The 26,244-nt window shown below is 39.0% G+C and overlaps 5 protein-coding genes and 1 long non-coding RNA gene across 6 annotated transcripts; 3 read left to right on the top strand and 3 right to left on the bottom strand.

Annotated features, from left to right (window-relative positions):
- The first annotated feature begins 1,544 nt into the window (after positions 1–1,544).
- On the top strand, positions 1,545–3,376 carry LOC137955858 (pectinesterase-like). The gene is made up of 2 exons (XM_068803034.1): positions 1,545–2,547; positions 2,679–3,376. Exons 1-2 carry the CDS (start codon positions 1,545–1,547, stop codon positions 3,374–3,376), a joined length of 1,701 nt encoding a protein of 566 aa, XP_068659135.1.
- A 955-nt stretch (positions 3,377–4,331) lies between these two features.
- Positions 4,332–6,143, top strand: LOC137956958 (putative pectinesterase/pectinesterase inhibitor 28). The gene is made up of 2 exons (XM_068804632.1): positions 4,332–5,349; positions 5,443–6,143. Exons 1-2 carry the CDS (start codon positions 4,332–4,334, stop codon positions 6,141–6,143), a joined length of 1,719 nt encoding a protein of 572 aa, XP_068660733.1.
- Positions 6,144–6,836: 693 nt separating this feature from the next.
- On the top strand, positions 6,837–19,945 carry LOC137956235 (uncharacterized). Its single transcript, XR_011113226.1, has 3 exons — positions 6,837–7,223; positions 12,403–12,549; positions 19,646–19,945. It is a non-coding gene; the product is annotated as an uncharacterized lncRNA (long non-coding RNA).
- A 461-nt stretch (positions 19,946–20,406) lies between these two features.
- On the bottom strand, positions 20,407–20,952 carry LOC137956953 (putative invertase inhibitor). Its single transcript, XM_068804627.1, has one exon. The coding sequence runs from the start codon at positions 20,950–20,952 to the stop codon at positions 20,407–20,409; it is 546 nt and encodes a 181-aa protein (XP_068660728.1).
- Positions 20,953–21,569: 617 nt separating this feature from the next.
- Positions 21,570–22,112, bottom strand: LOC137956949 (cell wall / vacuolar inhibitor of fructosidase 1-like). Its single transcript, XM_068804623.1, has one exon. It carries the CDS (start codon positions 22,110–22,112, stop codon positions 21,570–21,572), a length of 543 nt encoding a protein of 180 aa, XP_068660724.1.
- A 3,034-nt stretch (positions 22,113–25,146) lies between these two features.
- Positions 25,147–26,097, bottom strand: LOC137957113 (uncharacterized). Its single transcript, XM_068804831.1, has 2 exons — positions 25,860–26,097; positions 25,147–25,778 (listed from the first exon to the last, which is right to left on the bottom strand). The coding sequence occupies exons 1-2, from the start codon at positions 25,944–25,946 to the stop codon at positions 25,368–25,370; spliced, it is 498 nt and encodes a 165-aa protein (XP_068660932.1). The 5' UTR covers positions 25,947–26,097; the 3' UTR covers positions 25,147–25,367.
- Positions 26,098–26,244: the final 147 nt, after the last annotated feature.

The raw sequence follows: 26,244 nt of genomic DNA, 5'->3' as shown, positions 1-26,244 counted from the left end.
CCTGCATGTTCTCCACTCAACAGGGTAGAAAAATAAAGAGAAGAAGACATAAGAATGCGGCTAGGAAACTTCTCAAGCAATCGCCCTTTCCTTCAGCCTTTATAAACGCGTAGTTTTTATTTATTTATTTGGTCTTCCCTCTTTAGCCAATTGACTTTGTGAGGCGGAGGCTGGTCAATAAATTGATTGGACTAAGCGTAGTTAAGCATGGAGGAGATCAGAATGTATACATGGACCTGTGACATAGCTTTCAACGATTGTCAGCCTATAATGGAGTCGGTAGCCGATGTCCCTTATATTTATTAGACTCGGAATTTCCAAAAATGTAGGCACCCACCTTTGCGTCTTTGCTCCTCCCTTTGTTTCTTTGACTTGACATGGCCCTCAACGGGGGTTTACCCAAGCATAACGATCAAACCTGGTTTGGTAAAACAGTAACACCCTTCAGCTCACTGGTTCCAGTGAATAGAACTTTTTTTATCTCCTCTGTAACGTCACGCCATCACAGACTGCCCAGAAATGCAAAAATAGGTTGGTATTCTCCACATCCTCTCAGACGATGTGCGGTCAAGTCGTCTATGCAAAAATATAACTTAAATCATGCTAATACCTAACACATGGTATGTCGTTCACATGAGCCTTCATTTTTCCTAAATTTGATTGGAGGGATAGGGTTTGGACATTCGATTGCTGATTTCGTTGTTATTTAGGCCAATCCATTTAGGTGAATGCGGTGGCCTAGTGGGGTGTCACTTATTGCCGGTCATCTCTCCCAAACAGTACTGGAAGAGCTGATATTGTCTTTATTTCTCCTGGTCGTCGATGCTAGCTGATAGAAAATTCCCTCATCTTGACTCAGTTATGTGAACACGACGAGAACCTTCCTCTGATCCTCTGCGCCCAGATTTGGAAGCAAGCGATCAAACAGCGAACGAGTCATCAGTTATTAACCTATCACACCGACGTAGGTAATTATATTTTTATCAATTATTACCGAGGACGGCGCACCGTTGTCACCGTGAGAAAATGGCTTCTTCTAATTACAGAGTCATTGCTGGGTATGTGGAAGAGCTTCTTTTCATGTCAAACTCAGTAAGCCCACTCTGTTCTTGAGTTTTGGGGGGATTTTTTTACGGGCTACCCACCTTCAATTTAGATCCTGCTTCGTCGACTGGCCTGGACGTCTTTAAGTCATGAAGCTTAAAGGCAGTTCTGGTGGCAGACGGTGGACTCTGTGCCTTCTCCATTTTTCGGTTTCGGGTTGGGAAGTACAAGCAACCACTGTCAAGGCCTCCCTCTATCGATCGAAATGACCAGTTAGGCTGCCTTACATTTTACTCCATTAAAGTACAAGTTGAATTTTGACAGCGTTGAAGCTGTCGATTCGATTCAAGTGCAGATCTACGCGCTTTGCGAAGTCGTAACAGTTCACGTCAAAACGAAAACCCAATAATTTAAAATCTTCCTACTCCTCGTGTTATATATATAGAGAGAGGAAGAGAGAGGTTTTAAATCGAGGAGCTACTCTTCAATCGAGAGCAGCCATGGCTTCCACGTTATGTTCGATTCTTTTTCCTTTCTCTCTTTTCCTTATCTTTTCCGCTCTTTCCACTTCTCTAGCGGATGTACTTCCATCTACTCCGGTGGCTCCAGGTGCGGCTTGCAACTCCACCCCTTATCCCGGATTTTGCAAGTCCATTCTGCCCAACAGTCCGTCCGCGAATCTCTATGATTATGGCCGCTTCAGTCTCAAGAGGTCTTTGTCCATGGCCAACAGGTTCTCCCTCCTGGTGAACCAGTATCTCCGGCGCAGGTCTTCTTTTTCCATAGCCACGGTTAGAGCCCTCGAGGACTGCCGACTTTTATCGGACTTAACTATGGATTACCTGTTGACCACCTTTGGGGCTCTGAATTCCAGCACCAGCCTAGTCACGATAGAGGCCGAAGAGGTTCAGACCTTGCTCAGCGCCATCATTACCAACCAGCAGACATGCATGGATGGCCTTCAGACCACCTCGTCCGCAGTCAATGTCGAAAATGGTCTCGCCACCCCGCTATTCAATGGCACTCGACTGTTTAGAGTCTCGCTCGCGCTGGTGACCCGTGCTTGGATTCCCAAGAAGAAGAAGAAAGTGCGGCCACACCCGACGGAGCGGGTGCTGTTCTCCGGCATGGAAGTTGTCAGAAAGGGTCGTCTGAATCTGAGAATGTCCGACAAAAACCGCCAGATCCTGGAGTCAACGAGCGGGCGTAAGCTTCTGCAATCATCCGATAGCATTCTGGTCAGCGATGTGGTCGTGGTAAACCAAGACGGAACCACTAACTTCACCACGATTAGCGACGCCATTGCAGTCGCTCCCAACAATACGGATATCAGCGACGGCTACTTTCTCATTTTCGTAAAAGCAGGTGTGTACCAAGAGTACGTCTCGATTGCCAAGAACAAAAAGAACTTGATGATGGTCGGGGACGGCATCAACCAGACAATAATCACAGGGAACCGGAGCGTCGTCGATGGATGGACTACTTTCAATTCTGCAACTTTCGGTGAGCAACACTAGATTCTCATCCCTAGACGTGCATCTACTGAAGCATCTTTCCAATACTTCAAATAGTAGCATACAAATAAAAAAATGGCCAAGAAAACTCAAAACCGTTTTTTAACGATCCACTTGCAGCTGTCGTGGGGCAAGGCTTCGTGGGAATGAATATGACAATCCAAAACACGGCAGGGGCGATCAAGCACCAGGCAGTGGCACTTCGAAGCGGAGCCGATTTCTCCACCTTCTATGGCTGCAGCTTCGAGGGATACCAGGACACACTCTACACTCATTCTCTCAGACAATTCTACAGGGAATGTGACATCTTCGGCACCGTAGACTTCATATTCGGCAACGCTGCCGTCGTTTTCCAGAACTGCAACATCTACGCAAGACTACCCATGCAAAATCAATTCAACGCAATGACGGCCCAGGGAAGAACAGACCCTAACCAGAACACGGGAACATCTATTCAAAACTGTGTAATAACTGCAGCGCCGGATTTGGCTTCCAATAACGGGACGGCAATAAAATCATACCTTGGGCGGCCATGGAAAGAGTACTCGAGAACTGTTGTTATGCAATCGTTCATAGACAGTTTGATAGATCCTGCGGGATGGAGGGAATGGTCCGGGGACTTCGCACTCAGTACCCTGTATTATGCGGAATACAATAATACAGGGCCAGGATCCAATACGAGTAGCCGAGTTACATGGCCTGGATATGTCAGTGCAATGAATGCAGCAGACGCCAGCAATTTTACTGTTTCTAACTTCTTGGTGGGAGACGCCTGGATATCTTCCACCGGAGTGCCTTACACCGCCGGTTTGATGTGATGAGTTTTTCTTCCTCTGCTCCTTCACAGCATAATTTGTTATTGTAATTTTCCCCTGGATGAAAAGTAAGATGTAAACCTCAAATAATCGTACTCGACTAACAAGTCGGATTATACTTTATATTCAAATATAAGATTATGTTCCTGATTTATCTCCTCACTCGCATCTTTATCCTTTCCAGTATTCAAAGTGAGGAAAGGTCATCGGATTTAATAGAATAAGATTGATAATCGAGAGTCGGCCAAACGCTAATTGCTTCTGCGTCTTCATGCAGTGACCAAGACGAATCTTAACATGGCAATCGGTACGAGACAAACTCAAGACATTTTAAGGGTTTTTTTCTCACAAAAATTCTCTTCCTTGAAAATTAAAAATTACTGTCGATTCATTAAAATTCAAGAATCATCATTCTCAACCCTTGGGTTTGATTCTAAAACAAATACAACATATTGACCCTTTGTTGTTATTTGATTATTTTAACTAATTTTATCGTTAATTTTACCTTAGATTTGGAGGAGGTGGATTGGGTCTATCCAGGAGTTAGAGTTGCCTCTCGCAGTTTTTAATTATGAGTAAATAATATTTTACCCATTGCTCTAATATTTGTGTTTAATTTTTAAGTTGGAACTACAATCTAAAAATAGTGCAACAAGAAAATGCCTGAATCTATCTCCGGACCCTCTCCTCCGCTTTCAGCCACAAAATACATTTGACATCCTTCCCAATTCCTATGGTTTTCCTGGCTTCTCGCTTTCTTGTTCTGGTTTTGCAATTCTGAACTTGTATATATACGGCGTCCGTTGATTGCCTCTTCAAACAGAGAAAAAGAGCTCTTGCTCTTTTTATCTATTTCTTCTACAGCTCTCTTGCCTTTTAATTAAGTTTTCAAAAGGACGAGAGAGGTCTAGAAGATATAGCATCTGTTTATCCGAAAAAAAAAAAAAAAAAGTAGAAAATGGCAGGTGGGTATTATGAAGAAAATGGAGGAGGTGGGAAGAAGAAGACAATAGCCATTGCTGGCGTCGCCTCGCTATTGCTCGTGGCCATGGTGGTTGCCATCGCAGTCAGTCACAGCAACTTCCATAGTAACCATGGCTCCAAGGCCAGCAACGAAGGTGGCGACGAGATCCACGCGTCGGTAAAGGCCGTTAAGGCCTTATGCCAACCGACCGACTTCAAGGAAACCTGCGAGAGTAGCCTCTCCAAGGCCGCCGGTAACACTAGCGATCCCAAGGAGTTGATTAAATTGGCATTCAAAGTGACCCTCACCAAGGTCAAGGAGGTTCTCAAGAACTCCACCCTCCTCAAAGAGGCGCACAAGGATCCTATGACCAAGAAGGCTCTCGCCAACTGCGAGGAGCTCATGGGCTATGCCATTGATGACCTCAAGACCTCCCTCGGCCAAATCGGCACCTTCGACCTATCCACCCTAAACGAAGTAGTGGAAGACGTGAAGATGTGGCTCAGCGCTACTGTCACTTACCAAGAGACATGCGTGGATGGGTTTGACGGTGTCGACAGCAAGGTGGGTCAAAAGATGAAGAAGCTTATGAAAGGTGCTTCCCAGCTGACTAGCAACATCCTCGCCATCGTCACCGAGATCTCGTCGGTCATCTCAGACTTGGACCTCCAATCGCTCCTGCACCGCCGTCTGCTTGAGGCGGACATGCCTGACTGGGTTTCCGACACAGGGCGTAGGCTCCTGAGCAGCTCCTCCTTCACTCCTGACGTGGTGGTCGCAAAGGATGGATCAGGAAATTTCAAGACCATCAACGACGCCGTCGCTACCGTTCCACTCAAGAGCAAAAAGCCATTTGTGATCTACGTCAAGCAAGGAGTGTACAAGGAACAAGTGGTGATTGACAAGACAATGTGGAATGTGGTGATGATTGGAGACGGACCCGAGAAGACCAAGATCACTGGTCACCTCAACTTCATCGATGGAACTCCCACTTTCAAGACTGCAACAGTCGGTACGTATCCCTCTGGTTGTCTCTGTAGCCTAATTCGTTATTTCTAGTGTTGAAAGTTGAAATATGAAAATCAAAATTAAATCACCCCTGCAGCCGCAATTGGGGATGGCTTCATGGCCAAGAACATTGGATTTGAGAACAGCGCCGGACCAGAGAAGCACCAAGCCGTGGCTCTCCGCGTACAATCAGAAAAGGCCATCTTCTACAACTGCCGAATGGATGCATACCAAGATACTCTCTACTTCCACACCAAACGCCAATTCTACCGTGACTGCACCATCTCCGGCACGGTGGATTTCATGTTTGGAAATGCTGCAGTGGTCTTCCAGAACTGCATTCTCATGGCGAGGAAGCCATTGGACAACCAACAAAACATCATCACCGCCCAAGGAAGGAAGGACAGGAGGGAGCCAACGGCTCTCATCATCCAAAACTGCACCATCGTGGCCGAGCCAAAGTACCTTCCCTTCACTAAGAAGCATCCCACCTACCTTGGTCGCCCATGGAAAGAATACTCTCGAACTTTCTTCATGCAATCGGATTTGGGCAACTTCGTGCACCCTGACGGGTGGTTGCCCTGGGAAGGCGACTTTGCTCTCAAAACTCTCTTCTATGCTGAGTACGACAACAGAGGGCCTGCTGCTGTTACCAAAGAGAGAGTCAAGTGGCGCGGAATCAAGAGCCTTACCCCAGAACGGGCTAAGCTCTTCACTGTGGAAAAATTCCTCGGAGGTCACCACTGGATCCCCAAGTCTGGGGTGCCCTACACTGCAAATCTGTACACATCTCTGTGAAAAAAAACGCTCTGCCATTCTCTAAGTATAACCTGTTCATCTTTGATTATTTCTTTTTGCTACTCTTCTCCCTCATGCATGTGTTTGAGTTGGAAAGACAACTAAGAATGTGAAGAATCTCATGCTTCCGGAGGCAATTTATACGAGTGCCAATTTTCCTCCGAGATTTGTCAAAAACTCCAGGCTTTCATATGTTGAATGCATACATCATGAACCACTTACCCCAAATCGCACAAACCATTCACATAGTTAATTTTTTATAACATGATTGAATTTAGGGAATTTTATTAAATTAATATTTTTTAACAAAAATAACCAATTTCTAAACAATATAAAAAATATCTAATTTTGACCCATCACTCTACATGTGTACGGTTCAATTCAACATGTGACTGCCACATCAGCATGCAACGTACTCACTCTGAGAAAATAATGAATGTCAGCTGCCAACACGCCATCACACGTCGCATGTGAGTTTACCTTTTTTTCTTAATTTTTCTTTTATTATTTGATTTCAATTATTTTGTAAATTTAAAAACATTACACTTTTTATTATCTTTTATTTAATATAATAAAAATATCATATATTTATTATTTATTAAAAAAAATCTAATGAGAGGAACCGAAAGCGCCTGATTCTGACCAGTTACTGGACACGGTCGTTATTTACGAATCCTGTCAGATTCAAGACTCCCAATTTCCTCTTCTATCTAAGCAAACGTAGGAACTGCCTTTAATCCTCTGATTCTTCACAAATCCGTGCAACCAAACGGGGGTAGAAGAAGAGCAGGCAGCCGCCACATGCAGGGTTCGGATTATCAGATGCTTTTCAAAGGCGGAAGCAGATCCCTGACGTAGGGTACAGTGTTGCCGCGGAACGGACAGGACGCGTAACTAATGTTAGGCCTAAGAGATTTTTTGACAGAATAATGAAGGAAGAAGACAGATATCGATCCCTGTACTGGGAGAGGGGAAGGATGAGTCGCGTCTGAGGGGAGTATTCTTGCTGTCTTTTTCGAATTTTCGCGCTCGGAGAGAGACCGCTGCACTTGTTCCGCCTCTGGTAACGGTGACTTCCAGGTATTCGACTAAATTCTCAAAAAAGAATGTCTACAGATTTCCTCGTGCGAAAAATGAAAAGGTTTAGCTGCTTTTGGTATTAATTGGACTGTAGGTGAAAATTTTCGTTCCGCCGGACTAATTTCTTTTCTAGCCTGAACTCGGTCCAAATTTTCATTCATTGTTCTGAAAATTTAACGGGAACAAGCAGTTCTTGTGGACTCCATGCTTGGGGCAAGGCTTGTATAATCTGGGGAAAATTTCCTCGGAGGTCACCACTGGATCCCCAAGTCTGGGGTGCCCTACACTGCAAGCCTGTACACATCTCTGCAAAAAAAAAAAACTCTGCGATTCTCTAAATATAATCTGTTCATCTTTGATTATTTCTTTTTGCTACTGTTCTCCCTCATGCATGTGTGAATTGGAAAGACAACTAAGAATGTGAAGAATCTCATGCTTCCGGAGGCAATTTATACGAGTGCCAGTTTCTTCCAAGATTTGTCAGACTTCAGGCCTTCGTCATCTGTATGTTGAATGCATACATCATGAACCACTGACCCCCAAATCACACAAAACATTCAGACCCTCTCTGAATTTGCTAGAAACATAGTTAATTTTTTACAACATGATTGAATTTATGCGTGCCTGATGATTTGTGATTAGTCCAGTGGCTCTTTCCTCCCATGTGAAATGGTATTTTTCACAGTACAAATGGGATTTGAAAGTGAACTTGCAAGAAATGTATATTTTTTTTTCTACAGCCGTGTCTTAACGAGAGATCCTTAGAAAATTAGATAAACCCAAAAACTTATTGGGTACTGTCCATTAAGAAGCCAGCAAGAAACAATACACAGAAATTGATCTACTTTAAACACCCAACTAAGAATACATATATAGCACTTTACCATTTTCTTCTTCATTCAAACTATATGCATGGTTGTCAAAATCTTATCAGCTTTGTTTGGGACTTTCATGGTTAGAGGTTGTACATGTCAATGTTATCAAAACCAGAGTAAACTGTGAAATTGGTCTCAGACCTATCCCAAAATTATTAGTTCAATTAGGAAGCTCCTTTCCCAACTACTCAAACTAAGCTTTCTCTACTCATTGGTCTATATGCGACTCTTCTCTAACATTTCCCTTACAAATGAGCTCTTTTTGTGGCTTCTACACCTAGCAATTTGGGTGAAGTCCCACATACAAGCACTTGCTCTGATACATATGAAGTTAGGTCTAAGATTTATATCAAAATCACTAGGCAAGTTAGAATGTCTCCTTCTCAACTAATAAATTCAAGATTTTTCTACTTATTGGTATATGTGAAACAATTATTTAAGATAAATCACTTGGGGATTCATCCTAGTTTTCAAATCACAAATACATATTGACCTGACCAAATTAGTTGTTTCAACCGCTAAATCACTGAATCAGATCAGTGCTTCCTTCTCTAATTGTGTTTTTTTTTTTTTTTTTTTTGCTACGATGTGTGCTAATACCATAAGGGCGTCACTGGGTATTGGATCGGCATACATAAACCTGAAAAATTATTGGATCTTGTTCATTAAGTTGACGAGCAATTATAAACTGAAATTGATTTAAAGTTTCAACACTCAACAGAGCTACACAGCACATCAGAAAAAATGACTGACCCGGAGCGGTTGGTTCAACCACTAAACAATAGAATAACACTAAGGCTTCCCTTCCCTGAGTACATTTGACAAAGGGTAGAGATCTGTTCCTTTTGCATCAGTGCTCAAGGGTACAAGGGTTGCATGGTGAAGAGCTTCCTTCTCCTCTTGGGTAGTGTTGACATTTACCAGCAACCATTTTTTAGGAAGAATATTTTTAGGATACTACCTTAGTCTTCAGGATTTCAAAAAATATAAATGAAATTTGTTATTTAACCACTAAGAAGAATGTTTGAGTTACAGTCCTCTTCTTTAACCCATGCCTTCGAATGAAACATTTTTGTCTTGGTTTTTTCTACGAACTAGCTGAAGAGAACCTTGTTTCAATAATCTCTTTTGTTTGAACACTTCATTTTGTGTCAAGTCTTCTATTGGAAAGTTTTGTTTAAATATTCTATTTTGTTTGAAAAATTCCTTTCTGTTGGAACTTCTTTTCTTTGAGCTTTGTTTGAACAATATTTCATTTTTTGTCTGGCACATAATTAGTCTTCAAGTTGTTTGTTATCAAGGAAGATTTTAAAACCAACGAATAGAACATTATACAACTCCAAGGTGACTGAGATTTCGAATGAGATTATTCCAGTAAATTATTTATCTCATTTTGCATGATTCAATATAATATGTAACAAGGTATAGCTTTTGTTGGATTTTTCTTTTTATGAAAGTTATTTTTCATAAAGAATTAAAGTATTATGTTTCTTTTCATCCCAAAAGGCATTGGGGACATCACTACAAAATTTGTTTTATAAGATATTTTGAAGATTCTTTATTTTTTTTTAGTCTCTCGAGGTTGTAATTCTTCCTTTATATGAACATTCTTTATTTTCTTTTAGTCTCTCAAGGCTGTAATGCTACCTCTATATGGAATGTCTTAATGTCTTCTTTTAAAAAATTTATTTAATTTTATTTTAACAAGTAATCTTTTACCTCATTTAGGATCATGGTTTTAAGATCTTTGAGGAAGTGAACAACAATTTATTTCCCTGCATTTTTTAGAATTGATTCCTATTTGATTTTTCGTTGCTATAGGCATGATTTCATGTAAAAACGGAGTTCCTAGAATTATATGTTAATTAAGATCTCTAACCAGCAAGAAAGCACAAGGTATGCAAACGTTAATATCATTGCTAATATTAGTTGTAGATAGTTTATAATTGATAGGTACTTTGTTGCCATTATGGCCACAGTTAGATGTTGCGAGTTTTTTTCAATATGTTGAGTAGGTACTATTCATTTTTGGATGCAAAAGATATCTTCTTGTTCTTCTTTTTACTTTATTTTATTTTTTAAGACAGTCAGAAGCATGAGAAGTCTCTGACTCTCTCTCTCTCTCTCTCTCTCTCTCTCTCTCTTGCTCTCTAGGGTTAAAATCTCACTTATAGGAGGCCCTTCCAACCACCTGCATCCCACTGGTGGATCCTATCATGTGGACAACTTGGGGGAAGGGGCTCACCCTGCTTCCTGTTCTCTCCCATTGGGCCCTGTTGCCAACACTTTGTTTTTAAAAAAATATGATTGTCTTACTTTTTATGTTTGAGTATATTATCAGTGAATCCTTTAAATTTTTTTTGAAATGATATAGTGAGGCCATGTATGTCCATGAGATTCTGATCATATAGACATAACATGACATCCAAAAGGGCCTTATTTGAAAATTACCTTTATCATCTTCATGTCCTTATGCCTCTAATCTCTTTGCTATCATAATTTTCACTAAATTTGTCTTCTTTTCAAAAAGAGTCTAGATATGCCATCCAGGTATTTGAGTAATTTATCTTGAAGGGTATAACTTGAATTTTTTTAAATGTGCAAAATTTATTAAAGAGAAAAAAAGAGGAAACAGATGCAGCTCAGAAGACTGCCCCCAACAGGCCGCACCAATGGGAGCTAAACCAAGGGGAGCTAAGAAACACAAGGTCATTAATGTTAATTACAATATATTACTGATGATGATCCAATCTAGCAAACTGATAGATAGGAGACCTCTTCTCAAGTAATAAGCATAGTTCCAAGAACAAAGAAACAGAAAGGAGATGTTTATAATGTCATGAAAGGTCTGCTGATGTTGCTAAGGAGGATCCAAATCTTTTGAGCACCATCCAATCGCTACGTTGGAATCACCTTCAATTAATTATCTGCTCAGTTGTTCTTTGAAGATAAGATGTCCATGTCTAAGAGCTTGAAGTTCAGCAGTGTTAGTATCTGAATTTCAAAGAGGTCCAGAATAGAAAGCAAGAATGACTTTTTCATGTGTCCTGAAAACACCTTCAAACCCAGCAGGACTAGGGTTGCCTAAGGCAGTCCATTAAAATTGAGCTTACCCATATGGGACTATTTTTGACTCTCCCTCAAGTGTGGGTGCTCTTGAAAGCTCTTATTTGCCATGTTAAAGTTGCATCCAAGTTCACCTCAGAATGATTAACGGGTATTAGGAGGCTTATTCCCAAGTAAGGCCAAATCTATGTGGAACTGTTTTTAACATTGACATTAGATTTCTGTATATTCGTTGATTAGCAAATTCTGCTTCTGTAGCCTAAGGTGTCTTGGCAACATCTTGATGTTGGGAGTGTTTTCACTTTTGTGACCTAATGGATGGGTTTCCCTACCTCCTCTTATGATATTTGATATCAATCATTAGTTTAAAAAATGTTATTTTTAATATCTGACCAATCTAGTTGTGCTTTTGACCATGAGAGATAGTAAAGATATCTAGATCTTTGTTACATAGACTATGGTTTCCGCATGCTCATCTATGGAGATCCTGGCCCTGAAATTGGCTGGATGGCCTTTGGTTGAACATCCATAGCCATTTTGTCAGATTGGCTTGTCTTTTTCTTCTATTTCTTCTTCCTTTTTTTTTTTTTTTCTTTTTTTGAAATTGAGCTTGTCATTGTTTTTCAATATGTAATTGTTACTATCACCTTAAAAAAATCTCTTATTGTCTATCTAGATCCTTCATCATTTGATCTCTAGTTATCCACTGTTCTATTCATTATTGGAAGCTTTTCTCTCTCCTACACAGGATGTGACTCTCTTGGCAGTATTTTTCTTCCTCGTTGATCATGGAGGGTGATTCATCAGTGGTTATTGGAGGGTGAATCCTTCACCTTCCTTACCATCGCACAACAGAGGGGAGCCCTGGGAACAAAACATATTGCTTTATAATGCAGTTGATAGGTCATAAAGTGTCCATAATTGTCACGTTGTACTATTGGTGTAGAATTTTCAATGCTTGGTATTTGATATTGAGTTTTGGCCTTAGGTTTTGGTATTGAAACAAGTCACAATTAGTTTCTGCAAGATAATATTGAGGATGACAGTTTTAGTCTCTTTGTTTCTTTTTTTGTGTACAAATCATGCAAGGCATCAAATTCGCTGTCTTAGAAAACTGCGTTATGCATTAGTTTTTGTTATATGCTCTTAAAGAGGTCAGTCACTGTTAAATTCAGCTAATATACAATTGATGATGGTAGCTTTACTCTCTTTTAATGCGTTTTATTTTTTCATGGAAGTATGGTCAACAAAGATCGAGGGTAGTTGCTTTACTGTTGAAGAATGGACAACAAAGATCGAGGGTAGTTGCTTTACTGTTGAAGAATGGACAACAAAGATCGAGGGTAGTTGCTTTACTGTTGAAGAATGGACAACAAAGATCGAGGGTAGTAACTTTATTGTTTTAAACCATGACCTATTGCTGGAAAACTTGAAAAATCAATATTAATAACTTCATTGACAATAGTATCGAACTTACTTGATTTCATTTAAAAATGAAGACACTCATTTGGTTATTGGAAGGGACACTCTTGAGGCAGAAGAAATTGGAGTTTCTCTTAATGCGATTATAAATAATCGTAAGGTGATGTTGATAAAGTATCTCTTCTTAAGCATGCAAAGAGAGTTTATGCAAACAAAGATAATGAGGTGCATTCCAGAACAACAAAGGAGCCAAAGAGGTTGGGCAAGTCCGCAACATTCCTTGAAGCAGATACACATTTTGGTCAATCCTTGGGAGGTGATACATCCTGAAGAATGAATGTTTAGGAATGGATACTTTATCACCATTATCCTTATGTTTAGAATCACATAAAGATGAAGTCCAACTTCTGCTTCTAGATTGTCCCTACCAGTAGAGTAATAATCAAATGATTGAGTGTCTAATTTTATTCTTCTAATCAACATAAACCTTATGTTTAGAATCACCTTAGGAGGAACTTTAGTTTCTTTTGCATTTGGACAGTAATCAAATGAGTGTTTATATTTGGTGGTGAATTCCTCTCAATAGCCTATTCCTCAATATTTTCATATCTAACATATTATAGTCAAACAACTTAGAGTGAATAACCTCAAAACAAGTGGGGTTGAGATTTTGCACTCAAGTGCTATATTCAAAAAAAAAAAAAAAAAATTAATAGTAAGCCCTCGGAGCAAAAAAAGTGTCCATAATTGCTTTATAATGCAGTTGATTGGTCATAAAGTGTCCATAATTGTCTCACTATACTTTTGGTGTGGAGTTTTCAATGCTTGGTTTTTGATATTTTGTTTTGGCTCTAGGCTTTGGTATTCTTGTTTGAAGAAATAAGTCACAATTAGTTCCAGTAATATAAAATTGAGGATGACAGCTTTAGTCTCTTTGTTTTTTTTTTCCCTTTTTTTCTATACAAATCATGCAAGGCATCAAACTCGTTGTCTTAGAAAACCGCTTTATGAATTACTTTTTGTTATATGCTCTTAAAGTGGCCAGTCACTATAAAATTCATCTAATATACAATTGATAATGGTTGCTTTACTCTCTTTTAATGCGTTTCATTTTTTCATGGAAGTATGGACTACAAATATCGAGGGTAGTAGCTTTACTGTTGTAAACCATTACCTGTTGTTGCTAAACTTTAAAAATCAATATTAATAACTTCAATGATAATAGTGTCGAACTTATTTGATTTCATAGAAAAATGAAGGACACTTTTGAGGCAGAAGAAATTGGAGTTGCTCTTAATGTGATTCTAAATAATCATAAGGTGATGCTGATAAAGTATGTCTTCCTTAGCATACAAAGAGTGCTTAAGCAAATAAAGATAATGAGGTGCATTCCAGAACAACAAAGGAGCCAATGAGGTTGGGCAAGTACGCAACATTCCTTGAAGCAAATACACATTTTGGTCCATCCTTGGGCGGTGATACATCCTGAAGAATGAATGCTTAGGAAATGATATTGTATCATCCTTATGTTTAGAATCACATCAAGATGGAGTCCAACTTCTTCTACTTCTAGACTGTCCCTACCAGTTGGTAATAACCAAATGATTGAGTGGCTAATTTATTATTCTAATCAACATAAACCTTATGTTTAGAATCACCTACGGAGGAACTTCAACTTCTTTTGCATTTGGATTTTAATCAAATGAGTGTTTATATTTGATGATGAATTCCTTGGAATAGCTTCTTCCTCAATATTTTCACATCTAATATATTATAGTCAAATAACTTAAACTGAATAACTTCAAAACAAGTAGGGTTGAGATTTTGCATTCAAGTGCAATATTCAAAAATTAATAGTGAACCCAGAGGACCAAACATATTGCTTTATAATGCAGTTGATTGGTCATAAAGTGTCCATAATTGTCACGTTATACTATTGGTGTAGAATTATCTATGCTTGGTATTTGCTATTGAGTTTTGGCCCTAGGTTTTGGTATTGTTGTTTGAAGAAATAAGTCACAATTAGTTTCTGCAATATAAAATTGAGGATGACAGTTTTAGTATCTTTGTTTCTTTTTTTTGTTTGTTTTCCTTTTTTTGTATACAAATCATGCAAGGCATCAAACTCGTTGTCTTAGAAAACTGCTTTATGCATTAGTTTTTGTTAGATGCTTGTAAAGAGGTCAATCACTGTTAAATTCATCTAATATTGAATTGATGATGGTAGCTCTACTCTCTTTTAATGCGTTTTATTTTTTCATGAAATATTGGACAAAAAATATCGAGGGTAGTAGCTTTACTGTTGTAAACCATGACCTGTTGTTGCTAAATTTTAAAAATCAATATTAATAACTTCATTGACAATAGTGTCGAACTTACTTGATTTCATAGAAAAATGAAGGACACTCTTGAGGCAGAAGAAATTGGAGTTGCTCTTAATGTGATTCTAAATAATCGTAAGGTGATGTTGATAAAGTATGTCTTCCTTAGTATACAAAGAGTGCCTAAGCAAATAAAGATAATGAGGCACATTCCAGAACAACAAAGGAGTCAAAGAGGTTGGGCAAGTATGCAACATTCCTTGAAGCAAATACACATTTTGGTCCATCCTTGGGCGGTGATACATCTTGAAGAATGAAAGTTTAGGAAATGATATTGTATCATCATCACCCTTATGTTTAGAATCACAACAAGATGAAGTCCATCTTCTTCTACTTTTAGACCGCCCCTACTGGTAGGTAATAACCAAATGATTGAGTGGCTAATGTTATTCTTCTAATCAACATAAACCTTATGTTTAGAATCACCTATGGAGGAACTTCAACTTCTTTTGCATTTGGATTTTAATCAAATGAGTGTTTATATTTGGTGGTGAATTCCTTTGAATAGCTTCTTCTTCAATATTTTCACATCTAACATATTATAGTCAAACAACTTAGAGTGAATAACTTCATAACAAGTAGGGTTGAGATTTTGCATTTAAGTGCAATATTAAAAAAAAATGAATAGTGAACCCTGGGGACAAAACATATTGCTATATAATGCAGTTGATAGGTCATAAAGTGTCCATAATTGTCGTGTTATACTATTGGTGTAGAATTATCAATGCTTGGTATTTGATATTGAGTTTTGGCCCTAGGTTTTGGTATTGTTGTTTGAAGAAATAAATCACAATTATTTTCTGCAATGACAGTTTTAGTCTCTTTGTTTCTTTTTTTCTTTGTTTTCCCTTTTTTTGTATACAAATCATGAAAGGCATCAAACTCGCTGTCTTAGAAAACAGTTTTATGTATTAGTTTTTGTTATATGCTCTTAAAGAGGCCAGTCACTGTTAAATTCAGCTAATATACAATTGATGATGGTAGTTTTACTCTCTTTTAATGTGTTTCATTTTTTCATGGAAGTATGGACAACAAAGATCGAGGGTAGTTGTTTTACTGTTGAAGTATAGACTACAAAGGTCGAGGGTAGTAGCTTTATTGTTTTAAACCATGACTTGTTGGTGGTAAACTTGAAAAATCAATATTAATAGCTTCATTGACAATAGTATCGAATTTTCTTGATTTCATTTAAAATGAAGACACTCATTTGGTTATTGGAAGGGACACTCTTGAGGTAGAAGAAATTGGAGTTTCTCTTAATGTGATTATAAATAATCGTAAGGTGATGTTGATAAAGTATCTCTTCTTAAGCATGCAAAGGGAGCTTAAGCAAACAAAGATAACGAGGCGCATTCCAGAACAACAAAGAAGCCAAAGAGGTTGGGAAGTCCGCAACATTCCTTGAAGCAGATACACATTTTGGTCAATCATTGGGCGGTGATACATCTTGAAGAATGAATGCTTAGGAATGGATACTTTATCACCATTATCCTTATATTTAGAATCACATAAAGATGAAGTCCAACTTCTTCTGCTTCTAGATTGTCCCTACCAGTAGGGTAATAATCAAATGATTTGAGTGTCTAATTTTATTCTTCTAATCAACATAAATCTAATGTTTAGAATCACCTCAGGAGGAACTTGAGTTTTTTTTGCATTTGGACTGTAATCCAATGAATGTTTATATTTGGTGGTGAATTCCTCTCAATGGCCTCTTCCTCAATATTTTCATATCTAACATATTATAGTCAAATAGCTTAGAGTGAATAACCTCAAAATAAGTGGGGTTGAGATTTTGCACTCAAGAGCAATATTCAAAAAAAATAAAATTAATAGTGAGCCCTCGGAACAAACCATATTGCTTTTTAATGGAATTGATTGGTCATAAAGTGTTCATAATTGTCGCACTATACTTTTGGTGTGCAATTTTTAATGCTTGGTATTTGATATTTTGTTTTAGCTCTTGGCTTTGGTATTGTTGTCTAAAGAAATAAGTCACAATTAGTTCCAATAATATAAAATTGAGGATGACAACTTTAGTCTCTTTGTGTTTTATTTTATTTTTTTCCTTTTTTTTGTATACAAATCATGCAAGGCATCAAACTCGTTGTCTTAGAAAACCGCTTTATGCATTTGTTTTTGTTAGATGCTCGTAAAGAGGTTAGTCACTGTTAAATTCATCTAATATTGAATTGATGATGGTAGCTCTACTCTCTTTTAATGCGTTTTATTTTTTCATGGAATATTGGACAACAAATATCGAGGGTAGTAACTTTACTGTTGTAAACCATGACTTGTTGTTGCTAAACTTTAAAAATCAATATTAATAACTTCCTTGACAATAGTGTCAAACTTACTTGATTTCATAGAAAAATGGACACTCTTGAGGCAGAAGAAATTTGAGTTGTTCTTAATGTGATTCTTCATAAGGTGATGCTGATAAAGTATGTCTTCCTTAGCATACAATGAGTGCCTAAGCAAATAAAGATAATGAGGCACATTCCAGAACAACAAAGGAGCCAAAGCAGTTGGGCAAATATGCAATAATCCTTGAAGCAAATATACATTTTGGTCCATCTTTGGGCGGTGATACATCCTAAAGAATGAATGCTTAGGAAATGATATTGTATCATCATCATCCTTATGTTTAGAGTCACATCAAGATGAAGTCCATCTTATTCTACTTTTAGACTGCCCCTACCAGTAGGTAATAACCAAATGATTGAGTGGCTAATTTTATTCTTCTAATCAACACAAATCTTGTTTAGAATCACATACGAAGGAACTTCAACTTCTTTTGCATTTGGATTTTAATCAAATGTGTTTATATTTGGAGGTGAATTCCTCTGAATAGTGTCTTCCTCAATATTCACATCTAACATATTATAGTCAAACAACTTAGAGTGAATAACCTCAAAACAGGGGTTGAGATTTTGCATTCAAGTGCAATATTCAAAAAAAAAAAAAAAAAAATTAATAGTGAGCCCTGGGAACAAAACATATTGCTTTATAATGCAATTGATAGGTCATAAAGTCTCCATAACTGTCGCGTTATACTATTGGTGTAGAATTTTCAATGCTTGGTATTTGATATTGAGTTTTGGCCCTAGGTTTTGGTATTGTTGTTTGAAGAAATAAGTGACAATTAGTTTCTGAAATATAATATTGAGGATGACAGTTTTAGTCTCTGTGTATCTTTACCTTTTCTTGTATACAAATCATACAAGGCATCAAACTCGCTGTCTTAGAAAACCACTTTATGCATTAGTTTTTGTTATATGCTCATAAAGAGGTCAGTCACTGTTAAATTCAGCTAATATACAATTGATGATGGTAGTTTTATTCTGTTTTAATGTTTTTCAATTTTTCATGGAAGTATGGACAACAAAGATCGTGGGTTGTTGCTTTACTGTTAAAGTATGAACCACAAAGATCGAGGGTAGGAGCTTTATTGTTGTAAACCATGACCTGTTGGTGGTAAACTTGAAAAATCAATATTCATAGGTTCATTGACAATAGTATCGAACTTTTTTTATTTCATTTAAAAATGAAAACACTCATTTGGTTATTGGAAGGGACACTCTTGAGGTAGAAGAAATTGGAGTTTCTCTTAATGTGATTATAAATAATCGTAAGGTGATGTTGATAAAGTATCTCTTCTTAAGCATGCAAAGAGAGCTTAAGCAAACAAAGATAACGAGGCGCATTTCAAAACAACATAGGAGCCAAAGAGGTTGGGCAAGTCCGCAACATTCCTTGAAGCAAATACACATTTTGGTCAATCGTTGGGCGGTGATACATCTTGAAGAATGAATGCTTAGGAATGGATACTTTATCACCATTATCCTTATGTTTAGAATCACATAAAGATGAAGTCCAACTTCTTCTGTTTCTAGATTGTCCCTACTAGTAGGGTAATCAAATGATTGAGTGTCTAATTTTATTCTTCTATCCAACATAAACCTTATGTTTAGAATCACCTCGAGGTCTTCATGGAAGCCAATGGTTGCCTTGAAGCTTCGGTGTCTTGGTGATTGATGGATCACTGGCGGCAACTGGCGTCATCTCTCCCCATCTGGAAGACCATGTTTCATTTGTTCTCCTTTTTCCGCACTGCCATTTGGTTTTTTGTTGGAGATAGCTCCAGTCTGCGTTTTTGGTTAGATTGGTGGTCAGGTGATGGCTCTCTTTCCTCGTTTTACCCACCACTGCCTCAGCTTACCACCAGCCGTGACTTATCCGTCTTTGACGCTTGGCGGAATAGCTCATGGATCATATGTGCATGGATGTGGAGCAACCGATTGTCTAATTTTCTTGAAGCAGGGAAAATCTGTAAGAACAGGATAAGTTCTGTCAGGCAGAATGATATAACCTGGCAGTTTTCTCTTGCAAGATTGGATGGTCCTATATGCCCTGAATTTGCAGAGATGCTGAAATTTCGACATGGCGGTCTTGAAAAAGTCTCTCTCCAATTTTCAAGACCACCATGTCGAAATTTCAGCATCTCCTCCACTCTATGAAAAAGTCTCTCTCCAATTTTCTTTTTTGCTTTCAATATGTAATTAATGAAAGGCATCATTAATGATTTCATTTGATCATCGGAGTTTGTTGTTGCAATTAAGAAGCTCCCTTGATTTGAGGGAAACTAGAACCGGTGCTGATTGTAATGGCTCTGCAGGTGGCAATGAGGACATGTATGAAAATGATCTCCCTGATTTTGAGCGAGAAGATGTTGGCTTCCAGGATCATATGTGCATGGATGAAGAATTACCTTTTCCCTGTGAAAAGGTTTTCATTTTCTGGGTTTTGTTTGCAATGCTACATTTTGTATGTAATGCCTGTCCTTTAGGCTCACTACACTCATCTTTTGGTGACTATGCAGCAAAATGAAGATAATTTTAATACCAATGAAGCTTATGAGCCAGAAGAGCCATGTTCTCAAGCAAGTCTTGAAGATCTGTGCCGCTCACATTTGGTATTATGAGTATCCAGTATTTCTTTGTAAGCGGATAATCATTTATTTTTTTTATGAATTGCTTGAACTATCGAATTACTGGTTGAATTAATGCTACAAAGATGTTTTGTGGATTGCATGACTTGTGAGGGTTATAGGTGGGGCAGGACATTATGTTTCTTTGGGTCTCTCTCCGGTATCTCACAGTTGAAAGACCCATGCCATCCATGACCCAAAACCCCTATGTTGGAGGTCCAATGCCATCATCCATGACCCATCTCTATGTTAACATCTGTAATTATTTATCGGAAAGGAAAAACAATAACATAAGAATTCCAAAGTTGCATTTGAAAATTATATGCACTTGTTAATTACCATTCAAATGCTAAATCTGTCCATGCTCATAGCTGTATCGTTAGAGAACAGGAATCACCGGTAAGGACCTGGATACAAATTAAGCCAGAAAAGAAGAAGCAAGCAGCAGTTCATCCTGCCAAGGCTTTGGTTATGTCCAAAATGATGCGGCAGAGCTTCTCGAAGTGCTCACTCTGATCGCTTATGGTGGATTTAAACCCTGCTTTCTGGCTGAAACCCGCCTCACAAGACTCTGCGTCGGCGATGGCAGCATTGACCCAGGCGTTGACATCACTGTAACCCTTGGAGTCGAGAGCGACAACGGAGTCATCGATCTGATCAACAGCATCCATGTAATGCTCAGAGCAGTCGGTGTAGAATTGCAGCAAGAAGGGGTCCTGGGTTGTTCGAGTCAACTCGGTGACGTTGGTGGCCAAGTCGGCGGCATAAGCAGTGGTGACTTTGAGAGCATTTGTGAGGACTCCCTTGAGGTCGGCTGTCAAGCTGGTGGGATCGGATTCCAGAATCGAGACGCATAGGTCGTACTCGGATGTTTGCTTGCAAGTAAACTGGATAAATCCAATGCCGGCCTCTGTGTCGGAAGCGAGGAGGATGTGGCCTTGTAAGCTGATGGAGAGAGTGAGGAGGAGGAGGAGGAGGTTAGGGTGGTAAGACATGTTTTCTGCGATACGGCAAACGAGACTCTAATTCTACTCTCTGGAATGAAGGCTTACCGTCGAGCGAGCGGACAACTTACAGATGGAACGAAGGGGCATATATAGAGAGAAGATCGGTTGCTGTTTCCGAGAAGAGGAAGACAAGGGTTGTTTTGATGGAAGAGAGAGTCGTCGCGAATTAGAAGCATTGAGGGGTTGAGAGTGATTAGCGTGGAATGTCCAGGGCAAGGAAGACGGAAGGCCATCCAATTATCTCTTCTCTTTTTAGTGCTTTTCCTGGCGTGATGCTCCAGAAAGGCAGAAAGCTGGCCACTGGCCACGATCCTCCGTGTTTTGCTCTCCTATTTTCTTTTCTTTTTTCGTGGGTTCGAAACAGGTCCTAAAGGTAATAGTTTGCTCAATCCATTATCTTTGTTTCCCTGAATCATAGGCATAAACATCAGCTATCTCAGCAAATCTCGAAGATCTTAACATTTTCCGAAAGAAATTGTTCCTCCAACGTCACAAACGAGAGCAACAACTGGTTAGTGAGAGTCTGAGAGACTAAGACCGATGAAACGATTCCTCATAAACAGACATTTATTTATTTACATCATTTTGGAAGGATTTCAAATAATTCATTTGAGAAGGTGTATCAGCTCTGAAGAAATAACACATAATCCTTCCATAATGTCGTTAGCATCACCTAGAGGCGACCGCCGTCCCGGCTGTTCTTCAAAAGCTTGTTTGCACATCGAAGCATCGAATATGCAAGATGAAAGCTGAAACTGTGCGAGAACATAGCTTTGCGAATCAAACGCTTGCAGAGAATCCTCGACCATGTGAACGATATTGCTGTATCGCCTACCGCACTCGGTGAGGTCCGTCGCCATAACATCGTCGGAAGTTTCGCTAAGCAGTTTTAACACTTGCAGGCTGACGCCATTACCTTTGGCTAGTGCCTGCTCCAGTGAGATCCTTGCAAGGCCATGGTAATCTTCTCCAAAGCTGCGCTTATCCGATTCAAGTGAGCTGACACAAAGATCGACATGACTTGTCCTTTTACAGGCCTTTTCAATTGTATCCACGTTCTTCATTGTAGCGATGGCCGATGACGAAGAGAGAGGATGGAAGAGGAAAGCGAGAAGAACCCATTTCAGGATGAAGACGGAGTCGGCCATTTCGTCGGACACGCCCATTCAGACCCCGTAAAAATGCGCTTTGGCATTCTTATAACTCTTTTCACCATGTCCATCTGTGCGATTCTCCTCGGAACTTTTTAATTATTTTCTCCAGAGCATTAAAGACGGATGGTGGCGCAATTCCAGATTATTTTGTTGTAAACTTCATCTTCACTGATTCTCTCAGTGCGTGACAATTCAATCTGAGCGATCCTATTCCTAAATACCATTTACTTGCTTTTCTTATTTAAATTTTATGGCCATTGTAGGTGATTATTTGGAGGTCGGATTCAATCAGTTTCCCATCACTGATTCGCAACTGACTGCTATTGCGGAAGGAATTGACGGCCGTTCAAACTCGAAGCCTGAAAGGAGGGCTAAGGCTAATATACTCAAGCCCCCGTCTCGATCGAAGACGACTGAAAATTCAAGCCTGTTTTATTCTGTAATCTGCACCATAACGTGCAAATCTCAAACTGCCATGAGCTGGTACAGGGCGATCTTCAAACGAGAAGAATCTCGCGATTCTCTCTTATTTCTTTTTATTAATACTTTCTTTTTCTGTATCCTTTCTTAGCAATCCTAGCGACCATTATTTCAGCAAAGAGTATTTTGGTAACTTAAAAAGAATAGTCCCACATTGATTAGCAAGAACAAACTTAGTACATAAACTTCAAATTTAAATTCAACTTAAAATTCATTTAACTAATTTATGTGCATTGGAAAACAGTTTCCAATGTTAATGCCGTATAATGAGAAAAATATAAAAAAATAAGAGAATAAGTAACTTGTAATAATATATTTAATTAAAACATAACAACTAAACCCGAAATTAGGTAAAATAAACATGATTACTACACTAATAAGTAATTTAATGTATAATTAAAATACATTAATTAATTAAATTAGATATTATATTATTTAATGATTGCAGTTTATTGTACTTTAATACAGTAATTACGTGAGCCAATTAACTATGCACCTGATTAATTATAAAAAAATAAATAAAGTTAAAAATAACATAATCGAATATAATAAAATAAGTTATTAATTTATTAATAACATAAGATATACTTTAACATAAAAATGGAATGATTAAACAAAAAGAATTGATCAAATGCTGACTTTAACACACTATATATTTTTATGTATTATTAATTAATAATATTTTTTTGTTAAATTTAAAACCATTGGTTTCATTAATTATAAAAATGGGTTAATTAAACCAAGATAATTTATCAAATGCTTGATTTAACAATATTTTAATTACCACTATTAAATCATTAATATAATACAGTAATTAAAAAATAAATATAATGAATAAATAAAAACATTATTGATCAAATGCTTGCAATATCCCTTCTTTTTTTTTAAACCAAGTTGACCCGGATTAACTTGGCTGAACTCGAGCGGGTCCAGTTCGAGACTCGGGTAGAACCAATGTTGGTTTAATTTTACCTAACTGAGGTAAAATTAAATATGCAGCAGTGCGCATTCTTCCTCACAACGTTGTGATGGAGGCGGCCCTAGGGGGACGCTGCGTGGGTTGTGACGAAGACGATGCTACGTTGGAGGCACTCCGACACGGAAAGGGAGCACTACGAGGGCTACAACGGAGGTGGCGCTGTGACGGAGACGATACTCCGTAGAAAGTGTTGCAAGAGAGGGAGAGAGAGAGAGGCCGAGAGGATGTTCGCGGTGAGAGGGAGAAGAAAATGCGAGAGAGAAGAGACCAAGAGAGTAAGAAGGAGATTGAGAGAGAAGAGAGCAAGAGAGACAGGAAAAAAAAAAATTGGCCTCCTGCTACGACATGTCCCGACGCTTCATCCGGATGATTTCCAAAAAATACGTAATCCTGAATCTAGAAATTAAACCTTGGGCGTCATCTTCGGATTCATTTAGCTTATCAACATGAACCGGGCATTGGTGCACCACTAACAATGTCAAGAGATGCACTAAATAACGCGGTTGAAGTTGTCTCTTGATTCAAGTTGAGTAACCCCCCTAAATCCTTATAGAAGTCTTTTTGGCTTGGGGTTTCTTTTGTTATTCTTTATCAATTTTTCTATACAATTTGGTCTTCAATGTTAGGGTGAACTGGATGGAAACGTAATGTTATGATTGTAAAATGTAACCAATTTGTAGTAACCAAGGACTTCCGTTGGTCCTTCGGTCACCACAATATTACTTGTTGTTGAAATATTTGTTTGTATCGATCGGGTCAATCCTTGTATAAGATCCGTGGGGTTGTTTTTCTAAAATGTTTGAACCTGTTTAAGAAAACAACTCACAGATCTTATACAAGGACTGACCCGGTCGATACAAACAAATATCCTAATACTTCCTGACACGGGGTTGCTTTCTTAAACAGGTTCGAGCCTTTTAGCGCACTGATTTCAATGCCTGATCTAGTGAAACAAACAGAGACGGTAGCAGGATTTAGGTGGTCCACTTAACAGCCACATCTGGCAGTGTTGGACCGGGTATTTGATGACTATATGGGACCCCAAACATTCATTGAGCCAACCAGTCCATGATATTCCCCTCTTTATTCATTAAATGGAGCAATGATCAAACTAAACTTTGATGAGCATTTATATTATGTGGCAGAGAGCCTAAAACACGGGAAATTAACCAAATGTGTCATCCCTCCTCACGTGTGAGTCTTCGCGTGAGGAGTGACAAACGAGTCCAAATTAAAGTGAGTTATTTTCGAATTAAATAACATCTACAACGTTTAAAAGAGGCAATCTGTCAGAACTTTTCAGACTTCGACTATGGGAGAGATTCACGCTGCGGCGCACGGAGCTTCTTCCGAGGTAGAAGACGTGCCATACATACTGCACTGGACTTTAGAGCGTTGAGCCTCTGCTCCGACGGTACGGGTGAATAGTGACAGTTGAAGCGGCGATTCACATTCTCGCCTGTTCTAAGAATTACTTTTGTGAATTCTGATTACAGATCGTTTTGTAAGCCTTTGCTGATTCTAAGTTGCCAAGTAATCGTGAAACGAGGTAAACAAAAAATTGACGTTTAAACATCAAGGAAACTTGGAACATGGATGATACCCCATTTAAGATTTAAGAACCGAAAGTATTAGAAAACGCTCCTGTTTCTTGTCCTCGGCCGTTGGCTTGTAAATAAGCAAGAACAAGACGAGACGCCAGATCCAGAGATGGATTACAAAATGGGCACTGAAAGAAAGGTAAAAACACAGTACGGAACAAGACCAACGAACAAATTACTGGTGCTGGGTTAGGTAACCAAGTAAATAGGCATGGCGGAGGTCGAAATCCTCCGACTATCGAGATTGAGCTCTCTGAGGTTGAGATAAGGAATCTCAAAATCCCCTTTCGTCGTAGGGTTAAGTGTACCAGACAGCGGGCCGGAACTAGGCCTGCTGGTTCGACACGGCGTGCTCAGGCCACACTCGAGCGCGTAAATGGGTCCAGATACAGGTCGATAAGAAGACTCAATCGCTCGTCTCTTCGCAAGAGTGGGCGCTTCCTCGTTTCTCTTCCATTTCCAGAAGTGAAGAGCGTTTCTCCACCATTTGCGCTTCTTGTTCTTCTTGGACTCCTCCTTCGAGATGGGCTTTTGCAGCTTGAAATGGAGGGCGTCGACGGATCTATTCTCCCTCTTGTGCTTCCTCGCTTCTTCCAGCACCTACAAATTACCAAGTAACACGAGTGTAAACTAATAAAGCTAAAAGGAGAAATGCAGCCGCAGAATAGGCGAAAAGAGTACCTGAAAGTAGTCCATTTGCGGGTCGAAACCATAGTCGCTGAAATGCTGCGGCTCTGGCATCGGAAATATCGGAGATTTGATCGACATTGTTGCTACGACGCTACTTCTTTTCCTTTTCGCCTTCCTCCTCTGTTACGTTTTTTCCCCGCTTTCAGCTACCCACACTCGCAAAAGAGACCCGGGCGCGGCGCAGGAGAAAACTGAGAAATAAAAAAAAACAAAAGAGAGCTCCACTGCCTTCACGAATTCAACGTAGAGTTATGAGCCTCCGTTTCTCTGAATTACCAAATCACCCCCAGGAGCTCCTTCTCTCATCTCAGTACTAACGGATCTTGGATTTTTGGCTTTTCTTGACTGGACCCCACACAATGGAGGGTGATGTCAT

Source organism: Aristolochia californica, unplaced genomic scaffold (genome assembly GCF_029961685.1).
Source record: "Aristolochia californica isolate CCGP_79_NKW_82.1479 unplaced genomic scaffold, dmAriCali1.0.hap1 SCAF_2, whole genome shotgun sequence".
In the NCBI taxonomy this organism is placed as follows: Eukaryota; Viridiplantae; Streptophyta; class Magnoliopsida; order Piperales; family Aristolochiaceae; genus Aristolochia; species Aristolochia californica.
Note: the sequence above shows the minus strand (reverse complement) of the source record. Positions and strands in the feature narration are given on the sequence as shown.

Coding starts and splice junctions, on each gene's coding strand:
- LOC137956958 (XM_068804632.1), top strand. CDS start 4,332: ATGGCAGGTGGGTATTATGAAGAAAATGGAGGAGGTGGGAAGAAGAAG. Junction 5,350..5,442: donor TTTCAAGACTGCAACAGTCG/GTACGTATCCCT, acceptor TCACCCCTGCAG/CCGCAATTGGGGATGGCTTC.
- LOC137957113 (XM_068804831.1), bottom strand. CDS start 25,946: ATGTCGATCAAATCTCCGATATTTCCGATGCCAGAGCCGCAGCATTTC. Junction 25,779..25,859: donor CGCAAATGGACTACTTTCAG/GTACTCTTTTCG, acceptor GGTAATTTGTAG/GTGCTGGAAGAAGCGAGGAA.
- LOC137956953 (XM_068804627.1), bottom strand. CDS start 20,952: ATGTCTTACCACCCTAACCTCCTCCTCCTCCTCCTCACTCTCTCCATC.
- LOC137956949 (XM_068804623.1), bottom strand. CDS start 22,112: ATGGCCGACTCCGTCTTCATCCTGAAATGGGTTCTTCTCGCTTTCCTC.
- LOC137955858 (XM_068803034.1), top strand. CDS start 1,545: ATGGCTTCCACGTTATGTTCGATTCTTTTTCCTTTCTCTCTTTTCCTT. Junction 2,548..2,678: donor TTTCAATTCTGCAACTTTCG/GTGAGCAACACT, acceptor ATCCACTTGCAG/CTGTCGTGGGGCAAGGCTTC.